At 47.0% G+C, this 20700-nt stretch overlaps 1 protein-coding gene across 1 annotated transcript in view; it reads right to left on the bottom strand.

Moving 5' to 3' along the window:
* The window catches only part of LOC26533890 (putative uncharacterized protein DDB_G0291608), a 57468-nt gene extending 38509 nt beyond the window's left edge, over positions 1-18959 (bottom strand). Inside the window, exons 1-2 of the mRNA XM_033381510.1 lie at positions 17953-18959; positions 1522-1628 (exon numbers count right to left, since the gene is read on the bottom strand). Of these exons, the coding sequence (XP_033237401.1) occupies positions 1522-1540 (19 nt within the window). The 5' untranslated portion in view covers positions 1541-1628; positions 17953-18959. The remainder of the gene's footprint in view (positions 1-1521; positions 1629-17952) is intronic.
* Between the last annotated feature and the right edge of the window lie 1741 nt (positions 18960-20700).

The raw sequence follows: 20700 nt of genomic DNA, 5'->3' as shown, positions 1-20700 counted from the left end.
CCAGAACCAATTGGGGCATTTTTATTAAATATTACAAGTAGATAAATAAATTAGACCAGGAATAAGGCAGCGTTGCCTGGAGATGTTTATGGCAGGAATGCTGGGAAGAAGATCTCAATCGGTGCAGCATTTATTGATCGTTGGAGCTGGCCAGAAACATTCAGCGTTTACTTTTTGGGGTTTGAAGTCATTCAGAGGTTTCCGACTAATCGATTAATAAAGAAAGGGCCTCCATTGCCAGTTTTGGTGCATCCACAGTTTTCATCGGTTCCTGCTGGTTTCTATCCCACTTGGCCCCTCTTTTCCGCAGGGCTCTGTCCGACATGTCGTATGCGTGATAATGTGAATTTATGCCTTAATTGCAAAGTCCTTTACAGCGGATATTTCGATGGGAAAAATACCACTACACCCGCTTGCCGCCTGCCGCCTGCCGCTTGCCCCGCCACAATGAACTGCAGCTGTTTCGACGGAGGCCCATTAAATCGCATTTGGTTAGCCGATTGTGGGCATGGATGGGGCTCTGTAGGCAGTGCAAGCCAGCTCCCACACCTCCCCACCTCCCCCACACGCCTATTGCCATAAAAACATTTATGTAATTGCTGTTATCGACAGCAACGGGCTATGGAAAATGGCCTCGTGGCCGCATCTCGGATCCGGCAATGGCCGTAAACGGGCCTTTAATACACTTTTGATTGGATTGTCGCACAAGTTAATTGAACGGCGCAACAGCAGCAGCCGCTGGCATCGAGCAGCAGCAAAACAACATTGTTCCGACAGTCAACTCAACGCCTGGCCTAAGCCACTGGCCGCGTTTTTCGACTGGCCAACACAACACACAAAAACTGGTGGCAATTAATTTTGAAACTAGTTGGCAGGGCATCATCTCCCGCATCCGCCCAAGCTCGAGCCCAAGCCCAAGTCCATGCCCCATGCCCCATTCCCCGGGCTCAATGGTGCCGCCAATTCATGCCGATTCATGGCAGCTCATTAGGCGGCAGACTGGCCAACCCCCAAAAAGTATGCAGCATTTTCCTTTGTTCGATTCTATCGCTCCATGAACCCTCTAAATGTTTCCTCAGCTTGTTAGTGCAACTTTTCCCAACTACCCGACTGCTGTGTCTGTCTGTCTGTATCTGTATCTGTATTTTGGTCTGTTTTGGGCTCTTTTTTTAATGCTTGAACGCACTTTTATCTTTTGTTGTCCGTTGTCCGTTGTCCGGGCAGCTCTAGCAAATTGTTTGAGAATGACCCGCGTAAATTCGCTTTCTACTTGATTTACTGTAAATTGTATTGTGGCAGAGATTTGGTTTGGGGCCAATCCCATAAAGAATTACCGGCCATCGAGCATAGAGTGTAGACACACACACACACACATACTATGGTATATACTATATTGTATAAATTGATTGACCCGAAGGCCCAGGAGCAGGCCTTGCATTTGTGCGGGTGGTGGTCCTGGAAGGCTCTACAGCAAATGGCCAGCCATTTGGCATGTGTCCTGGACAGGCACAGGTAACTTACCCTTCTGATAACTCATCATTGCAAATTAGTGACGCATATATGTAGGATGTGGGGGATGAGAGCCCAGCGCTTCAGTGAAGCAGCGCAACGACCACCGGCAGGGAGACCTGAAAGAGGAAGGGAATGAATGATCAGCTTTACGATTGACGATTGAACGATTGTCGATTGTCGATTGAGTTGTGTTATGCGTTTGATATACGAGCCACTCAAGGACATATGTATGTATATTCCTGCAATGCAATCAGCATAATTAAGGGTCCGCCTCCGTCTTGGTCTTTTGCCACTTAAGCACATTTTTCGACGACTACTTGGGGCAGTTAAAAAACCTTTTGCATTCGTTTGTTTGACTTCTCTTCATCCTGCCAGCCAGGCAGCCAGCAGCAGCAGCATTCCGGATGGAATATGTACTTAGAACTGAGAGCCCGCATCCCAGAAGCCCAGTCGAAGAAGCTGCCGAAGACGTTCTAGTGCCAGAGGCATCATCATCATCATCAAGACGAAGAACGAGGGACCCTCCGGGTAAACAATCTCAAGTTTTGTTGGCGTTAGTTTTGTAAATTGCAGGTTGCAACATTTTCATTAAATTAAGTCAAATAGCAAACAAGTGGATAGGAGCAGAGCAAGAGCAAGAGCACGAGCACGAGCACCGGCACGGGTAAACAATCAAGGCTTGCAGGCTGGCAAGCTGGCTGGCTCTTTCCTGAGAGTCCTGTCAACAATAACCGTAAACTGTAAACTGTAAACTGAAAATCGGGCAAGCAGCATGAGCATTAACGAAATTGCAGCCCAAAGAGGCTCTTCCCGGCTCTGGAGTGAACTTTGCCAAGGCCCTGAAGTTGTCATAAGCTGCAGAGGATTGCCAAGGGGGGGACTGCCGTGGCGTTGCCAGGCGATGGATTTTGGAGCCGATCGAAAACGATGTAAAATGATACATCAATTGTGGTTCCACCACCGATTAATCGCCACCCCCAATCCCCCTCCCCCCGTTCCCCGTCCCGTCCCAAAAAGGGAAACCCAGCCCCAAACGTCAGCTGATGCTGACAGCGTGTCCTTAGAACTGCAGTTGGCAGTGGCCTCATCGTGGCTGCACATTTTTGCCTGGCTTGACAAAAGTCAAGAGCACCCCAGTCGGAGTGGAGGCTGGGGGGTGGCCTCCTCCTCTGCATAACATTAATTAAGTTTGTAACGACAAATGCCAACACGACACGAGACATACACACAAATCAGACCAGCTCCCATGCAAATGCAAAGCGACAACAGCAGCAACAGCAGGAACAGCAGCAACAACGTGCTCAAAGGATTTTCCAGGACTCCTGCCAAGCGGCGTCGTGTGCAGAGCCAGTGCCAGAGCCAGAGCCGGTGCCAGAGCCGGTGCCGACGTCTGCTTGAATGTCATGACGATGTTAATTTTATAAACTCTTCAGTTTTTAGACCTCCTCCACCTATCATCTCTCGCCACAGCTGCAACGGCAACGGCAGCGGCAGCTTAAACTATTCCCGTTGTTGTGGTACCCTGCAGGCGGGCAGGGTATGATGACTCTGCAGAGTCCAGAGCCCTTCCTGCTGGGACGTCCAGGGTACTCGAAGGACGTGGCCGGCTCCTGGCTCCTGGCCCTCGTTGTTGGTGGTGTGCTGCTGCGTGTTTGTGTCCACGCTAGTTAACGCCTGCGGTGGGTTTGTGTCTGCGCTGTGACGGATGTGATGTGCGTTTGCTCCTTGTGCCCTCCATTTGTGTGTGTCTGTCTGTATCTGTATCTGTGTTTGTGCTGTTGCTGTCTCGTTAACAGGATTTGAGGAGTCGCTTTAGCTGTCGCCTCTGTTGCGGCTTCTCTGTCCTCGTGGCCGTTGCCGTTTGCTGCTTTAAAAACTGCACCAAAATGCAGACTTGAATCTTTTTCAACTTTTTCTTGGCCTCTCCTGCCTGCCCCGCCTTTGTCTGGCACACTCGCTTGCTCTGGCTCTGATTTATTTAAATTTTTACCAGCCACGTGCAACATTTTTCTATTTATTTGACGCGCCGCTTCTACCCACATGGCGAAATGGGGAAAAACTCGAGAAGCCAGCGAAACGTGGCCCAGCAATTGAGGCCCCAGCAGAAGGTTGCCTCCTTCTGAGGCAGGAAACGCCGACTTTGCTTTGTGCAACAGCGCGTGAATCGGTATATGGGAGGTAAAAATGCAATGTCTAGGCAAACACACTGAAAAATAAAGGCTCCCAGTATATATGTGCATATACCGTTCTAGGTTGGGGCGGCAGGCAGCTTTTTATTTGTTTATAGCACAGAAAGCGGCGCTCAAAAGTGCAACGCAGCTGCCGGCTAAAAGAAGCGAAAGAAGCGAAAGAAGAGGCTGGATTTTAGGACCTGCCTCATTGTCAAAATGGGGCGTAGAAAAAGTCTCTATTGTGTGTCTGTCCCTCTGTCTCTCTGTCTCTTTCTCTGTCTGTCGCACATGTGGGCGCCTCTGTGCATGTGTGTGTGTGTTTGTGTGTGTGTGTGTGTGTGTGTGTGTGTGTGTCTTTGGGGTCCTTGTAATCAGTTTTCCTTGCCGTAAATTGTGTAAAAAGTGAAAAGAATTTGTTGCGCTTTTGTCCCGAGGGGAAAATGCAATGGAAAAGTATTACCATTCCTCCAAGAATCTGTTCTATTCTTAAAGGTGGCCTTGGAGTGCTGCTGGTTGAAATCTGGGCTGAACTTTATAAACTTCTCTGAGAACCCTCTAGAAACCCTTTAGAACTTGTAGTTTCAGAAGGTAAGCAGAGGTTTGATCTGTGGGAATCGTGGTTCCCGAAAACAACATAAATACAGGGTGTGCGACTCCGACGCGGGAACGAGAGTGCAAAAACAATATAAGGGGGTTCTATTTTGAAACTGCGAAGAATCTCAACATTTACTGACCACAACAATTATAACTTCTGACAGCTCTAAAAGCAACAAAATATACCACGAACAATTCTTTAGAGGTATGCTTGATTTTGCACATAACTTTTCGACTTTTCGGGAGTTTCGAAAGCCAGAACTTCGATACAATATATATTGTAATTTATGATTAATTTTGCATTTGATAGCTCACTATTTTCCAGACGGTAGGCAAAACCTACAATACTTTAAGGCCGATTGATATCTGTGTTCAATAGAATTTCAGAATAGAGAAATATTTTCAATCTTGGTGTCGGAGCAAGGCAGTGTGTTTAAAAATATCCAATCAAAAAGAACATCTCAAAAAAAATAAATAAAAAATTAATTAATAAAAAAATAATAAAAAATCTAAAAAACAAAAAAAAATACAAAAAAAAATATATACAAAAAAAAATAAATACATAAATAAATAAATACAAAAAAAAATAAATACAAAAATAGATAAATAAAAAAAAAAACAATTATTCCTTAAGTGCAATTTCAAGGAATTACTAAACAAATCCTGCATTTTCCCACAAAGAAAAACTATTGCCTATTCGTGGAGCTTTTTTTTCCGAAAGTCTAATTTGTTTTTACGCGAAAGTGTTCCCTCAGAAGTACTATTTTTATGGCTGATAAACCAGAGATAATTCAAATTTGATCAACTATTTGGAATTTCCATTCCTTGAGTGTATGTACAATATTTAGGACCAGTGGTTATGGTTTGAATGACATTTGAAATGAATGAAATTGCATTTATTCTTCGCTAGATGGGATTTTCCTCGAGTCGCATTGATTTAGCTCTTGTTGGGAAATTATTTTCCACAATTATTGGCCATATTGACAGTGTTTCATAATCCGCAATCATATTTGCTCGACTATTTGCATACATTTGCCTGTGTTTGGCCTGCTGCTCTCGATCTGGCCCCCCGGATGCAGGCCGCTACGGAGGGCGCTCCGAGAGCCGAGTGCTACATCATTTAAATGGCAACTTTAAAATGTTTGCCAAACGCTTCATCGTAGTTGTAACGGGAGTTTACGGGCCAGCAGCTAACCAAACACACTCTCACACTCTCACACTAGGACTCCCCATCTGTGTCTGTTTCTATTTGCGCCTAGCCCACCGACGGGCAGGCAGGCGGGCGGGAGGGCGGTCAGGCGCTCGCTGAAAGGAACTCTGCGTTTTTTATCCCGCGACTCCGTTGCAGGCGCGAAAAGATATGCCACCAAAGGAGAGGGTAGCAAAGCAAGATGCAGGGGCAAAGCGAGAGGCAGTGGCAAGTTCACCATTCGACAGACGGACAGACAGACAGACAGACGGATAGACAGACAGGCACCCACAGAGAAGAGAGACTTTTGTGCTCATTACTGTGGCAAATTTTTTTGTTGCATGCTCCCGTTGGATTTTAATTAAAATTAATTACATTAAGTGCAGCGAGCAAACAACAAATATCAGTGTAGCAATCGCCGTCCGCGAAAACAGACAGCGACAACAAATGAGAATCTAAAGCAGCGGGCGCGCTCTTTCTCCGGGAAAGCGCGACTGAAAATGAAAATGAAAATGAGAATGGAATGGGCTTTAATGCGCTTTAAGCGGCCATAAGGAGTTTTTCTCCGCGTTGTCTGGCACACATGCCAGGGAGCTTTGGGTCAAATGGTAATTTTTGTTCACAAAGCATTCCATTTCATTTGATGTTCATTATGCCTGCCTAGAGGCAGATCCCAGATGCCAGGCACAGTCTGAGCAGCTCTCTCTTTGGCCCTGCAGCTCCGCCACTATGCTACTGGGTATCTGGCTGTCGAGGCACTTATCCACATTCTCTTTTGGCCAGTGGTTGGAAAAACTGTGCACAAAAGGAAAGTGCAGAAGGCCTAGAGCCAACACATGCTTTCATCGGTGACCTGCATTCCGAATGAATGCTTTAATTTTGGGCGGCTTATGCAAAGTATGTACATCTCATCCGATCAGAGTCCTGCTCTCCCGCTCTGCTGCAGACTCCCCCCCCCTACGGTCCCTGGAAAGTGTAAAAAGTTTTCAACTAAACTTCAGCTGACAACAAAATGGAAAATACAACAAATTGTTCAAGTGCTGGGTCCGAGCTCTGAGCTCTCTCCCTTCCTGGCCAGAACTTTTAAGCAACATCATAAAATACAACAATTGACAACATTTTTATTATGTATTTCGTCTCCATCGTTTTTTCTTTTCTCTTTTTTTTCGGAGAATATTTTTCTGAGCAATTAAATGTTGCCACTCGGCAGCGGCAGCGGCAGCAGCAGCAGCCAAAAGTTGCGCATAGAAAAGTTGCCCCAACGGAAAGTTGGAACGAAAAATACGTCAGGCGGAAGGAGAAAGGAGAAAGGAGGAGCGAGGAGCGGGGGAAAAGTAAAGGCAACAAAATCGAAACCGAAATCCCACCCCAAAGGAGGGGGGAATCTCTCTCGCTCTCGCTCTCTCCCTCTCGCTCTCTCATCCTGATCCAAAAACCAACAGTAAATGACAATAAAAATAAGCCAAAGGGAAAACATTCTGTAATACCAGCGAAGAAAATCATAAATAAAACGCATGTAATCCACGATTGAGTGCTCAAGTTGATGCCAGTACTGGGGCCAGGACGAGGACCAGGACCAGGACCACGGCCCGGAACGCGATAAGGGGCCGTGTTCCCCAGGGGGAAATATTTACATTTGTGGCTGATGCGGTTGCCATATTGAAAAGTCATCAATCATTTGGCCTGGCGGAATCAGCGGACTGAAAAATTTGTCAGTTTGGCAGAAATTGCGGAGGCTTGAAGCCTGACAACAGGATCTCCCATTCCCATGTCCCATGTCCCCGCCCCGTTCGGTTCGGTTTGGGGTCCACAAGTGCAGGCAAATGACTCAATTTGCAGACAACTTTAAGAGCCTTTAAGTGTAGGTGGTTTTTGGAGTGATGTACCGAAGTACCGTCCTGCTCCGGCTACGGATCCTGCTCCGTCTCCTGCTACGGCCCAAAAAAAGGAGCAGTCAGAGCTGAAATGAATGGCTGAATAGATAGAAACACCAGGGAAGAAGTGGCGTCCATAGAGCAAAAGTTTACATAACATTAAACAAAGCGCACAATGGCACGAAACGGCAGACTTGAGAGCCCCTGTCCCTGTCCCAGTCCCTGCCCTACTGATGAGTGCGAATGGACGGACGGACGGACGGACAGCCTGAGTGCAGGGCAAGAAAAGAAAATTTGTTTAGACTTTCTGGCCCGAGCCGGAGCCCGAGCCCGCCCAAGCCCAGTCCCCCGTCTCTGGCCAAGTCAAACAAAAACGAGTTGCGCATAATGAAGCACAAATGCACAAAGGACTCCAAGGACTCCAAGAGAGCGGGCGACCGGGGGCCAGGCTACATTTTACACAATAAATGTGGCCAAAAGCTCTCGAGTGTTGTTCTCTAGGTGGACTCCAGGCACGGCTCGAGTACGAATCTATGCCAAAATTATCGGCTGCCCTGGGCGCCCTGGCAACCCTGGCAGCCGCACAACTTAAACGCTGAGTTTCACTTTCGTGGGCAACTTGTAAGAAATTATTTCATTAACAACTCCAATTGGCAGTCGGTTAGGTGGAAGTTTCCACCAATACCCGTACCCCCGTACCCCCCGTACCACCCTACCCGTACCCATACCCGTACTCGCACCCGTAAGTAGTTTCCCGGCTAAAGTTTTCCGTTTTCGGGGCAAGTTTGTTTCTGCCGGAGTTTTATTTGCAGCAAATGTTATAATCGTGTTAGTAGCCAAAAGTTGCGGATTGCGGATTGTGGATTGCGGATTGTGGACTATGGATCACTGTTTGCCAATGAGTGGCGCTGCAGTGCTCTAATTGTGTGCGAAATCTCAGGGAAAACTCCGGCCAAAGTCTCATCGGAGAGAGAGTCTCGTGTGAGAGGCTCTTTATGGGTCCCGGCCCCGATTTGCATAGTGTGCCATTGCTGGGCTCCATCGCTGGCCTAATCCCTCTTTATGGCCGACTGAGCCATAAACTGTGCGCACTTAATATGAAACATGCTTAAATGCGATTCCCTTTTCCACGGGGGCGGTCATAAATAAATTATGAAAAACGCTTAACTACTTTCGACAGCTTATAAACGCCTACGGAATGCGAGGCCCGGACCCGGACCCAGACTCAGACCCGTACACGGACACCGACACGGACGCCCGCAACTATTTATGTACGTGTGGGTGTGTGCTCGAGTAGCTGTATGTGTGTGTGTGTGTGTGTGTCCTGGGTGTTGATTTACAGTGGCATATTCCTTAGACGGAGACGGAGACGGAGACTGAGACGGAGACGGAGACGAAGGCTCCTACTCGACGAAGCGTCGTTTGGGACTGCGGTTGCTCGTAAAGCAATTCATTTCCCTTATGCATTTTATAGTACGAGTACAAGGATGTGTGCGCCCCACAAGGAAAAGCCAAAGGCAGGCACGAAGCCACGGCGGACTGGGGCGGGACAGGACGTACAGGACAGGACAGGACAGGTGGAAAACGTCTGAAAATGGCGCAACGGAAGCGCTTTTCAATGAAATTTATGACGCATGGAAACATTAGACGATCGTTGACGTTTACAAGTCCGCGAACGTTGGAGCCTGACCCGCCGACCGACCTCCTCCTCCTCCTCCTTCTCCTCCTCCTGCTAATGCCCTGACACCCGAGCAATTTATGAGTTTAAGAAAGTTGTGCGCTGTCTGTTTCGGCCTCTCTGCCGCTAATTTTCCCCTCCCACCCCCCACCCCACGCCCCTCTCGCTGGCTTCCGAAAGAATTTCAATTAAATATAATTTATGTGGGCCCCAAAATGTTGTCAACGTTGATGTGACGCCACGCAGAAGCCGCAGGAGCAAAGACCAAGACCGACTTTAAGTCCGGCCAACCTGGACCGAAAAAAATGGAATAAAGCAAAATAACTGGAGAAAATACTAGTACATTCCAGCTGAACTGGAAGAGATTTCTATCACATTTACAATATATGTTAGCTGATTTGAGTTTGAGGGAAAATATTCATCAAAAACTTAGTTCATTTTTGAATAAAATTTGGTGAAGGCTAGACCTAATCTAGGCCCCTGCTGGTGGCCCGAAGAAAGCCAACCCAATGGGAGGCCAGGAAGCGAAAGAGTGAAGCCCCATCCTGGACTTCCTAGAAAGCCAGAGGACTGAAGCGGCCAAACAAGACCCAGAGACACTCAGAAACACAAGGGCCACCGATCACCACTCGCGACTAGGAGGTCCTGTGGCCAAATCCAGACGAAGAGCTCTCAGTGCCGGCTGGGTAAGTTTTCAACCTGTCGCGGGAGTTCAGAATCCATCAGAATCCATACCCTGCTTTCAGGCAGCCAAGTTGCAGGGACATCAATGAGTCCCGCTCTTTGCCTCTGGCCGAGAAAACGATCACCGGGACCAGGTAAGCCTGCATTTGAGTGACTTCCTGGACGATTAAATTGTACGTTACACACCCACAGATCTAGATGGGACACCTCTGGTTGCCTCGTAGAATGGCGAGAGGGCAGTCTTCTTCGCCTGTCTCCTAGGGCTGGAACCCACGTGGGCCCAACTGATATCCAACAGGCCTGGCTGCTACGCTCTCTCGGCTCTCAGTGCGAGAACCAGATGATCTCTGAGGTCTTCAAGTCTCCCGACTTCCAAGCCTGACTCTTTGGGAACTTTGGGAACTGTAGAAGTCGCGGCCTCGATCTGGTTCTGGGGCACAGTACGCTGCTCGGTGTGCTTTGGCCAAAACCAATGGGGCACTACTCCTACGCGCTTGACTCTTTTCTCTTTTTGTCTGCCATTTTGTTGGCTGTCGTTGGACTACCAGCCCCCTGGCGGGAGGCCAAATATCGAGGAACTATCGCTTCAAGCGCTTCCTGCAGCCACTATTTGATCTGTTATATTTGTATGATATTTCGGAGTCAGTTCGCCTCTTTTTCCCGTGGAACCTCTTCGGAGAAAACACTGGGACGTGGGATAATCTGGTAATACTAATCGCTTACGCTTATCCTGGGACTTTTGGGCCGAATGCCATCGTTAAAAGGTATCCAAAGCCTCGGCCCCTGAAGCTAGGCTTTTCTTCTGGGCCTTCTTTTTTTCCAGCTATCTCAGTTTCGGCTGCGACTGTTGGGGGCTTTGTTTTTGCAGCCGTTTAACAAATGGCTCGACCCTACTCCGCCCGACAGGGAAGTGGGTGGCGGGGAAACGAAACGAGGAAACGGAGGAAACCGAGGCAAAGGAGGCAAAGGGGGGAAAAGGGGTCCGGACGGTACACTCGCTGGGCGTGTAAGCAGCCAAGCAGCGGAAATGATTCGTCGTAATTTTCCTTTGTGTAATCAACTCCTTTGTAGGGAATATTTTGTATGTTCATATGCCTTGCCGACGCCGCCGCCGCCGCCGACGCCGACGACGTTGCTCTTGACTCCCGACTCTGGGTCTGGGTCTGGCTATGGCTCTGGCGCTGGCTCTGGCGCTGGCTCTGGGTCTACGAGGAGTCCGTGGCGACTCCCACACGAAACCATCCGACAGCTCTTCTCCTTCTTTTATAGTTTTATTTATTTCTTTTTCCCATGCCCGTACACCCGTACACCCGTACACCCGTACACCCCTCTCCCGGGGCTCTCAAGAGCTAGAAACTTTTCATTTTCCCGCTTTCCAGGGAGATTATACGCCTGTCTGATTTTTATAGAATTTCGTGGATCCAATCCGAAAATTTAATGAAATTTCTCCTGGAACTCTCTTAATAATTATGCAAATATTTCAATTATTAAATGCCGGAACGGGACAGTCGCTCTCCAATTTGCTCTTTAATGCCCCGGCCTGGCGCTTGCCGGGCAAATTTCAGCGCCTGCCAACCCACATCAAGGCGAGGCCATCCTGCGGCCGGGCAGGTGCTCGTCCTTATCCCCGTCAGCGTCTGCGTAAGCGTCACGGCAAACTTATTATCGCCTTATCTGTCCCCGCATTGATTATTATGAAGTCTAGCTGTCAGCGGGGCCCAAGAAATCCACTTAATTTCAAAAGCCAGTCCTTAGTCTCCTTTGTGAGGATTCTGTGAGGATTCTGTCGGGATGCCGTGCGGAAGCTGTGGGCAAAGTTTGACGCCATCAATTGATCATTATTCAGTTTTGCTGAATGCCTTGCTGTTTCCCTCCCCTCCATCCCCGTTGATTGGGTGTAATGGAGGTGTAAATATTGTTGGCAAAGATTCCGCCATTCCCCGTCCCCCCCGTCCCCCCGGTCCCCCGTCTCTACGAGTTTTCAATGGATTTTGTGTCTATTTTAAAGCTGCCTTCGCCCCAACTGTTGCAACCAGCAGCCCGCAGGAAAACCAAAGAAAATTGTACACAGGAAAAGCAGAAAGAAGGCAAAAAAAAAAAAAAAGAGAAGCAGCGTAAAAAGCAGAGAGCAGAGAAGGCCGAAAGCAGATTGCAGGTCACCATATGAACATCAAAGCGTTGTACAAACATTTAAAGATCAAAAAGCCAAAAGCCCATTTAACCCACACACACCCACACACACCTACACACTCACACACACACCGACACACACATGGATAGACACTCATGCAGACATGTGTTCGGGCCATGGTCAAACAGCCGCCGCCTCCTTTCGTGTTGATAGAGAGGTCTCTAGCCGAGTAGATGGGGTCGCCACCGCTGACCACTCGGCACAGGCTGCCTCCGTCGGTTGCATTAATAAAAATTGCTCACCATATTGGTAAATCCATTATGAATATTACGGGAGAGTAAAAGGCAGTGCGGCAGGCGGTTGAAGCGGGGGCGGGGTGGTGTTGGCCCTTCGCCTACCCAGGGCCAGGATCAGGGTTAGGGAGTGGACTATGGACCGTGGACCCTGGACCGTGGAGTGTGTGATGCATAAAAAGATTGAAATTGAAATTTGTGTTCCTGCCACTGTTGCTGCTGCTGCCCCTGGCGCTCCTGCGGTGGCTGGCCCCGCCCTGCCCCCCTTTGCCGTCGACGCCCTCCGTAATTGTGTGCGAAAAGCAAAGCAAATGTTTACGTAATATATTTACGTGATTGAAATATGTCGAGTTGGCAACAAAAATGGCCAACGACTGACCCGCTCCCGCTCCCGCTCCCGCATCTCCCTGCACTCTGCAGCCTCCTCGTCTGGCTAACGAATGACGCGCATCCCCCCGCTGCCCCACTGGCCCCCGTCGATGTGGTGTAAAATTTTACACATGTATAGAAGTTGAGAGCTGCCAGGGGCAGTGCGGGGCTAGAGTTGCTCATTTCGATACCCGGTACCCCCGTGGAGAGCATACGGGTATATCGCCTCATAAGCCACTTCGACGCCATAAAAGGCCCAAAAGAGACTCTTGGATTTATATATTTATAGCAATGCAATATATTTGTTAATTCAATTCATATTCAATATTTAATGAAAAATACATTTTTTTTAAATATGAAACATTTTAATCTGCAAATTTTATTGTATTATATTTATTTTACAGTGTTCTGTGGCTGTATATTCCATGATCCGCTTTTGTTGCGATTACGATTTTCGAAATATTCATACGAACTGAAATCTGTACGTTCCTGGCCTCGAAACTTTTTCTGTATCTATAATGTTTTATTCCCGAATAGTTTGTCGATGTTTCACTGGATGAAAAAATCTGATTTTTCTTTTGAAAATTAAAATATTTCAGTGGTTATGGTTTTGGTTTATTTGAGATGTTATTGGAAATAAATGCTTTGAACGTATTAAGAAATTGAATTTAAATTTCCAATAAATAAAATTTCAAACATATAAACTTAAAACACCAGCGAATATGTTTATATTTATTACCCGCTATTAAAAATGTTTATTTTTGTGCTATCGCTGGCTTAAGATTTGCGAAAACCGAATCACGCACTTTTGGGATTGGATTTCACAGCCAATTCGTAACTTTTTGGGATTTTCGATAACCAGAACAAGGCTGAGAGATTAAATATGGGCCGTATTCAAAAATAATGCACTTTTAATGCACTTATATTGAAATATAGAATACAAAATAGAAAAAATGTATAAATATAGAAATAAAGTAAATTATGTTTAATTTCCCAATGCTTGTATTTAAAAACCAAATATTTAATTTAAATATGGGTGTGTTACTCTTAAGTATACCATTTTTCTAATTATAGATGTAAATATTATAAACCAATCCGCCAAAAAATCTATAGCGATTCCCGCTAGTTTCCAAAGAGTCTGTGCTATTTTGAAGGACCCCACGGATCTTTGGGCACAATAAATGGAGGTTACAGGGCAAGGGGTATCTTAAGGTCGTGTTGGAACACCGACTCAGGGAACTCCCATATGTTATTAGTTGGCAAAGCATTTGGCGGTTGCTGCTGGTGCTGCTGCCGTTCGCTTTTCGTTGCCTGCAAAACCGCAATTTGTGCAAAAATTATGAAACGAGACTCTGGGCAAACACAATCAACGCTTGAGTAAGTTTTTATGCATTTAAATTAGTGTGTTCCTTGTGCAGACAGGCCGCCGCGGTGCGTCCATAAGCGGATGAGTGCAGCGGATCTGCGGCAAATTGAAATGTGTGTGTGTGTGTGTGTGTGTGTGTGGGGCACACAAGAGAACGAGGAGGCAGCTCTCCAGAGATAGGCGTAATTATGTTGTTCTTTTGAGGAAGCCAAATTTGGGATTTGAGAGGCGCTTTTGAGGGCTGCACTGTCCCGGTAATCGAGACATGATTTGCCCTTCCCTGCCAGCCAGCCAGCCAAGCTGACAGCTTAGCCATTCACACCTCGTCAGGGATCCGGTTCTCCCCGGATCCCGCCCTCTCGCGGGGGCAGGGATGGGTACACATGTCAAACTAGAAAGGATATAGAGGACGAGAGCTGAGAAAGAAAAATCTAACCACGCGCAATTTGTCGTGTCGCGTCGTGTGTGGACGTGGACGTGGCTGTGGATGTGGAAGTGGAAATTGATCCAAGTGATTTTCCTACCCATCCCGGGCATGTCTGAAAAGTATTTACTGCGTCGTCAGTCATTCAATTTATCGCATTTCTTTGGCCCAAACCAAACAGAGGAATCTGTCAGAGAGACAGCCAGAGACAGCGAGAGGGAGCGGGAGAGGGAGAGACTTCAACTTCATCTTGGCTGTAACTCCAGTTTTAGCTCCAGCTCCAGCTCCAGCTCTGCTTTTGGCTTCTTTCTCCTGGCAATGGCGACAAGTTCATACGTCTTATGACTTCCCGTTGACGGAAGTGAGCTTCATGTGTGCCCCACGTCGGGGTCGGGGTCTCAGTCTCAGTCTCAGTCTGAGTCTGAGTTTGGGTCCTGGCCTCAGTCTTGTGTCTGCGCCTTGGGTCGTGCAGCTTACAGCGAAATCACTTTTATAATTGGCACGCAGCCAGCCAAAAGAAAAACTACCTTCCAAAGAGAAAGATAGAAAAAGAAAAGCTCAAACTGTCTGCAAGGTTTTGCCCCCTGCCCACCACCCCCCACCCCCCACAGATCTCTGGGAGCGATGTCTGCAGATACTATTTGTCAGATATGACATTATATTAATTGAAATTATTTGTGGGGCCCGCTTCAAAGCAGCTCAATCCCAGATAAAGCTCCATTATGATGATGTGTGGCATGCAACAACGCTGGGCCAGTCGCTGGGCCAGTCGCTGGGCCAGTCGCTGGGCCAGTCGCTGGGGGCAGGCACAAAAACTGTCACCCTAATTGAATTGGTAAATATTTAAATAAATATAACCGCAAATAATTAAAACAACAAAAGCCAAGCGACAGCAATGGACAGCAATGGACACGTCTAAATTAAGAGCCTCAACGGCGGTAAAAAATCCACGTAGAGTGGTGGAGAGTGAAGGATGGAGAGTGGAGTGTAGGAGTGTAGGAGTGTAAAGAGGGGCCCATGCACAGGTAGAAAAAGCTGGGCGCTCATGTCACATTCCAACCACAAAAGCAATTAAATTTCCAATTAAATTTCATTCACTTTGCAACATTTTGGTTCGACGGAAAAGCTGGCAACGCCGTGCGATTTATTTAAATTGTTAATTAGGAAAGGCAATTGCAATGACAAATTGATCGAGGGGGCTGCATATGGGAATGGGACTGGCAAGGGGAATGGGAATCCTGCCCCCTAAAACGCGCCACACTCCACATCCTGGAGTCCAGGGGCTGTAAAGGGAATACAAATAAAGTTCTCGCTTCACTCGGGATTCAGTGGCTCTCTCTCTTCACGGTGAGCACATCCTCAACAAAAGACACCAGCAATTACAGACATCCCAAGAGGCGGGCTGGCCAAAAAAAAAAAAAACAGAAAACAGGACATAATTTTTCGTAAACGTTTTTATAGTGTTGTCATGTACGATTAATTGCGGCTCATTAAACTTTATACGGCTGCAGACGCTCAAAGCCCCAGCCTTCGGGGGCATGGCATCCATCCAACCGAAACAGACCCTTGTTCGGGATCCTGACCAGAAGCAAAGGCGTGTGTGGGGGTTTTTTTTTGCTCTGTGTTAATTGTCGGACGAGAACAGTGCAATCCATGACTCACCTCCGGTGCCGGGAGTACGAGTGGGTGGAGCATCTATTTCGATTTGGGAAGCATAAATTGTGTCTGGCTCTGGGTCTGGGGTCTGGCTCTGGGTCTGGGGGTGGGTCGGGAAAGCTTTATGGCTATAAAAAAAAAGAAGGAAAACCCGGTAGGGAATGGTTAGTTTACAGCTGGCTACAGTTGGACTTTCCTTCACTTATTCTCCAGGCATTCCCCGCCCAGGCTGGGAGCAACACTCCACTCCCTTCTGTAGGGAGTATTTCTGCACCGATCTGCACTCAAAACTGGATCTACGAATGGACAAACTATAAACTATGGACCTCCCAGCCGTGGCTTCCAATGAAACCATCAAGTGAGTGGCTATACAGGCGTTTAGGAATTCTGTCTGGGATTTTGCTGTGGTTCCCCTTTCAAAAATACTAAATGCCGCCTGCCTTCAAATTAAAACATCAAGTGACAAAGCGGCGGACAAGAAAAGAGAACCGGAAAACAGAAGCACAGCCCGAATGGCCAGAATGGCCAAAATGTTGGCATCGAATCGTAATTGTTGGGCTGCCAATGGCTGGCGATTTTTATTTGTTTGCAGCGATCCTTGCAGCCAAGTGCCGCTGACGAGCTTTCCAAAATACATAGTAGGGACAACGGCAGCACTCCGGCAGCGTTTTCCGGAATGTTTTCAAATCAAATATCGGCTGGGAACAGTTGCGAGCCCGGCAGGAGGAAGGGGTAGAGGGACCTGTCGGGGCCCCGACGTTGATTGCCTTTGACTGCGTATTTATTTGTATGGTCTTTCTGTCCGTCCGACTGTCTCTCTGTCCGTCCGACTGTCCCTCTGTCTCTCTCTCTGTCTGTCGGTGGGGCAGTCCAGCATGTCCGCAGGTTTTTTTACCAACATTGTAGCTATTTCCTTGACTGTTTTTTGCCCGCTCTTTGCATGTTGCATCATTTTCATTTTGTGTGTGTTTTATGCTTTTTGTCAACGTTTTGTGTTCGACTGCTTTTGTGTGTACTTTTCCACTGGCTGCGCTGCGGCCTTTAATGAAACTGTTCTGTTCTGAGCCCCAGCAAAAAAATCACTGCATTAAAGAAGAGTTAAAGCCAGATGGTAATCGGTTTTTAATACACTTTCGACGGCCTAATCAAAAGTGCCACTCGCCGGGCATTACATGAAATATTCGAATGATTTTCGCCATGATAAACACGTCTGCACTCCGCACTCCACACTCCGCACTCCACGCCGATCTCCTGCTCGTCAATTGGTTTAATGACGCAGCAAAGTATGCAACAAAATAGCACAACAGGCGGATAAACGGAGCAGCAACAGCAACACCCCGAACGAAAGAGCTCTGCAAAGCCGGAAGCCAGACATATCGCATCGTCTCGTATCGTTCAGATGAGCCTTTACCTCTGCCCTCTGCCTCTACCATTGCCTTTCACTCGAAATCACTTGAACAGCTTGCACATTTATGCAATTCACTTCACACAGATTTTGGGATTCACAGGATTGAGATTTGGGCTCGGATCAATGCAAAAATCACTTCTCCGCAATGCACTGCACGGCACAGCGCACTGCACAGCGCACTGCCAGCCACTCCTCCCCGTCGAATGCAACGCATTCAACTCTGAAATTGCTTGGATTGACGTTTGTTTAGCAACTGTCGCAAGGCTCTGCTCTCTGCTTTCTGTTCTCCACCAGCCCTGCTGACTGGGAAATTCTGCCGATGTTGCACTTGACCAGCGACTGGCAAAAAGCAATTTTAGACCCGAAAATTTTAATTGAATCTGAAGTGCCGAATAGGCGGCAAGAAAATCAATATCAAAGCCCCAAACTGCCGCATCGCGATAGAGACTGATGGACAATGATTACAATGGCCGCTGCCCCGTTGTGGCAATCTGTTTTTATAGTCGTCCTGGGCGGGGCGGGAGGTCCTCTGCAACATGTTAACCACGGGGGCATCTCACAGGGATCGGTCTTAGTTTGATTTAGAGGTGATTTTTCGCTTACCATTTATGGACTCAAGAGAGCTCTGCGATGTTTCGATGTTCGATCGTATTTCTTTCACATTTTTCAAACAGTAAAATAAACTCACACAAAGTTACAGTTCGTGTGGGCACTATTTTCGTTGGACACCGACAATTGAAAACTACAGTACTACTATATCTTCCCTGGGCAACACAATTCCTCAAGGAATCTGATCTATGGACTGGGCTAGGTCTTAGCTTACTATGCTCTATGCTCTATGCTCTACTCTCTATGCTCTATGCTCTATGGGATAGATAGGTATACGAAGATTATATGCTGCTAATTCACTATTTGCTTACTACAGTTCACAACCATTCAACGTTTAAGCGAGCGATGTTCAGAAATGATCGAATCGATTGGGATTTACTTTGCCTTTGCCTTTGCTTCTGGCTTCTGGCTTCTCTCGATGTTCGATCTCTGTGCGATTGCAACTGATATGATAATTCAAAGTAAGAGTCTCTACTCCTATGCCTATGCCTAGTCCTAGTCCTACTTCTATTCCTATATTAATCTCTCTAAAAACTATTCACTCTACTCGTAAACGGGCTCGTAAATGTGCAAAAGTTTCTTGTATTTCGAGTGTTGTCGGGCTCGCTTCTTTTTCCTTGTGACTTAGGTCAGTTACGTTCTTAAAGTGCCTTGTCGTAGGTCAGTTCCCAAGGCGATATGTGGGTGTGTTTTCAGAATATTCTTCAGGGCAAGTCAGAAAAAAAAAAATCGCTTCAATGTCACGACAAAAAAAAACACTTGGACACACAGTGAAGAGAACGGGCTCTGGTAGAGAGCACTGGCACTGGGAAAATGTTTGTTTTGGACGCCGGCCCTTTGTCGTCAGCAACCTTTCGTAACCGTAATTCGCGCAAAACTGATCCTTAACGCATTCCGAAAAAAATCTGATGCTTGGCCATCCTCTGGCGAATTGTGCAACGAGCACGAACCTAGCCAACTGCACGAGTCCTCGCGGCAGCCGACGAGGCGCCGGAAACGACGACTACGACAAGGACGAAGCTGCCGTCGACGACGACGACGGCGACGACGACGACGACGATTACGCCACCCGAGGTGCTGGCAACAACCGAAGCCTTTTAGCCGGCAAATAAGGAGAGCAGCCACTGCCAACATGTCTTGTCTGTATTTTGGCCAAAAGCAAAGCAAATCTCGGCAAATGCGAAACGAGGTACGAATCGACGATTGCCAGGAACCGACGATGGGGCACCTCCAGTAATATAGGTCCCAGGCAGTCCGAGGAATAACAACGGGGCAGAAAATGCTGTAAGCTGGCCAACAATTGAAAGGTCTTAATATTCAAATACATTTTTCTCGAGTTTCGTGGCTTGTTTTCGTTGATTTATGCGTGAATTTTCGGTAGGAAAACCAGCCCCAAAAGTATGCAACAGCATTCTGGTTGGGCCCTGCCGCTCTCGAACATGTTGCCCGTCGACGAATTCGCCTCAAACGCCAAGCATGGCAACAAGTGAATCTCTACACGCCACGCAGTAATCGAGATAGCTTTTGCCAATGCACTGAAACAGGCGGGCTCCGGTTTTCACTTACTTTTGCGTTTTGAGCCAAGGCGCTGGGTATTCGCTTTTAGGTGCTCCCGTGGGCGCGAATTTTCGTCATCGAAATGTTTATTTTTCACATGTTCTCTTAGGCGCACCTTTTTATTGTTGTTAAGCGCACAGTTTAGTGTTGTTAAGGGCACAATTTAGTGCTGTTAAGGGCATAATTTAGTGTTGTTTTGCGCACAATTTAGTGCTTTTAAGCGCACAGCTCAGTGTTGTTAAGGGCACAATTTAGTGTGGTTAAGCGCACAGTTTAGTGCTGTTAAGCGCACAGAACACATTATGTGTTACAGGGATGTTATCCCGATGTATCGATAGCCTAATCGCGCTGCATCAGCTGTTACCACGAAAACGTAAAGTATTGTTGCAATGATTGCAATTATTTCAAAGCCAAATTTTAGGTGGAGTTAAAAGAGAAATTATTCATAAAAAAAGGCACAAGCTAAATGTCCTGCTATTGGCGTAAATAAGTTATCTAGGTTTTTTCTTTTGCAATTAAAATTTATTTTGTTGTATAAAACAACATTTTTGTCTCTGTTTTGAAAACGGGAGCAGACAAGAAGGGAAAGCTCTCTCCCTGCTGACTCTTAATAAACATTTTCTTGCAGTGCATGAAAGCTTTTGCCGCCAAGGCGAATTGCGGCGAATTGCGTGTAGAGTTCGAAGTAAATGAAGTGGGAAAGAGAGAGAGAGCCATAACAAGAGCGAGACGGATACGAAAGTCTCCACAAAAGCTGGGGCCCAAGGGTATTACTTGGGGTGGAAACATTCGAATGGAAAATGAAGGCTAAAGTAATTGTAATTGAATGGAAAACCCTTTCAGGGCAAAAAACCAATTGAATAGCGAAATCTTGATCGCAGTTCGAGAATGGGGGATCTTCTAAATCTGCGACTTTGAATCTATCTGTGGGATGTATCCAGCCCCAGGTCAGGCAATAATTATTTGCCTTGAGAATAAAGACAAAAATTCCATAAGAATTCATAAGCTCTCAATAATCGAATTTTCGAATCGAATGCTGCCCCATTGATACAAATTGTAAATGCAATCAATGTCAAACATTCGAAGAGCGCATGCAAATACAGGACATGCAGGACATGCGGGACATACAGGACGGCGGACAGGAACATTCCAATGCAATTAGTTGGCACATAAAAATGTGCATGG

This window comes from Drosophila pseudoobscura, chromosome X (assembly GCF_009870125.1).
Source record: "Drosophila pseudoobscura strain MV-25-SWS-2005 chromosome X, UCI_Dpse_MV25, whole genome shotgun sequence".
NCBI lineage: Eukaryota > Metazoa > Arthropoda > Insecta > Diptera > Drosophilidae > Drosophila > Drosophila pseudoobscura.
This window is presented reverse-complemented; position numbering and strand designations above follow the sequence as displayed.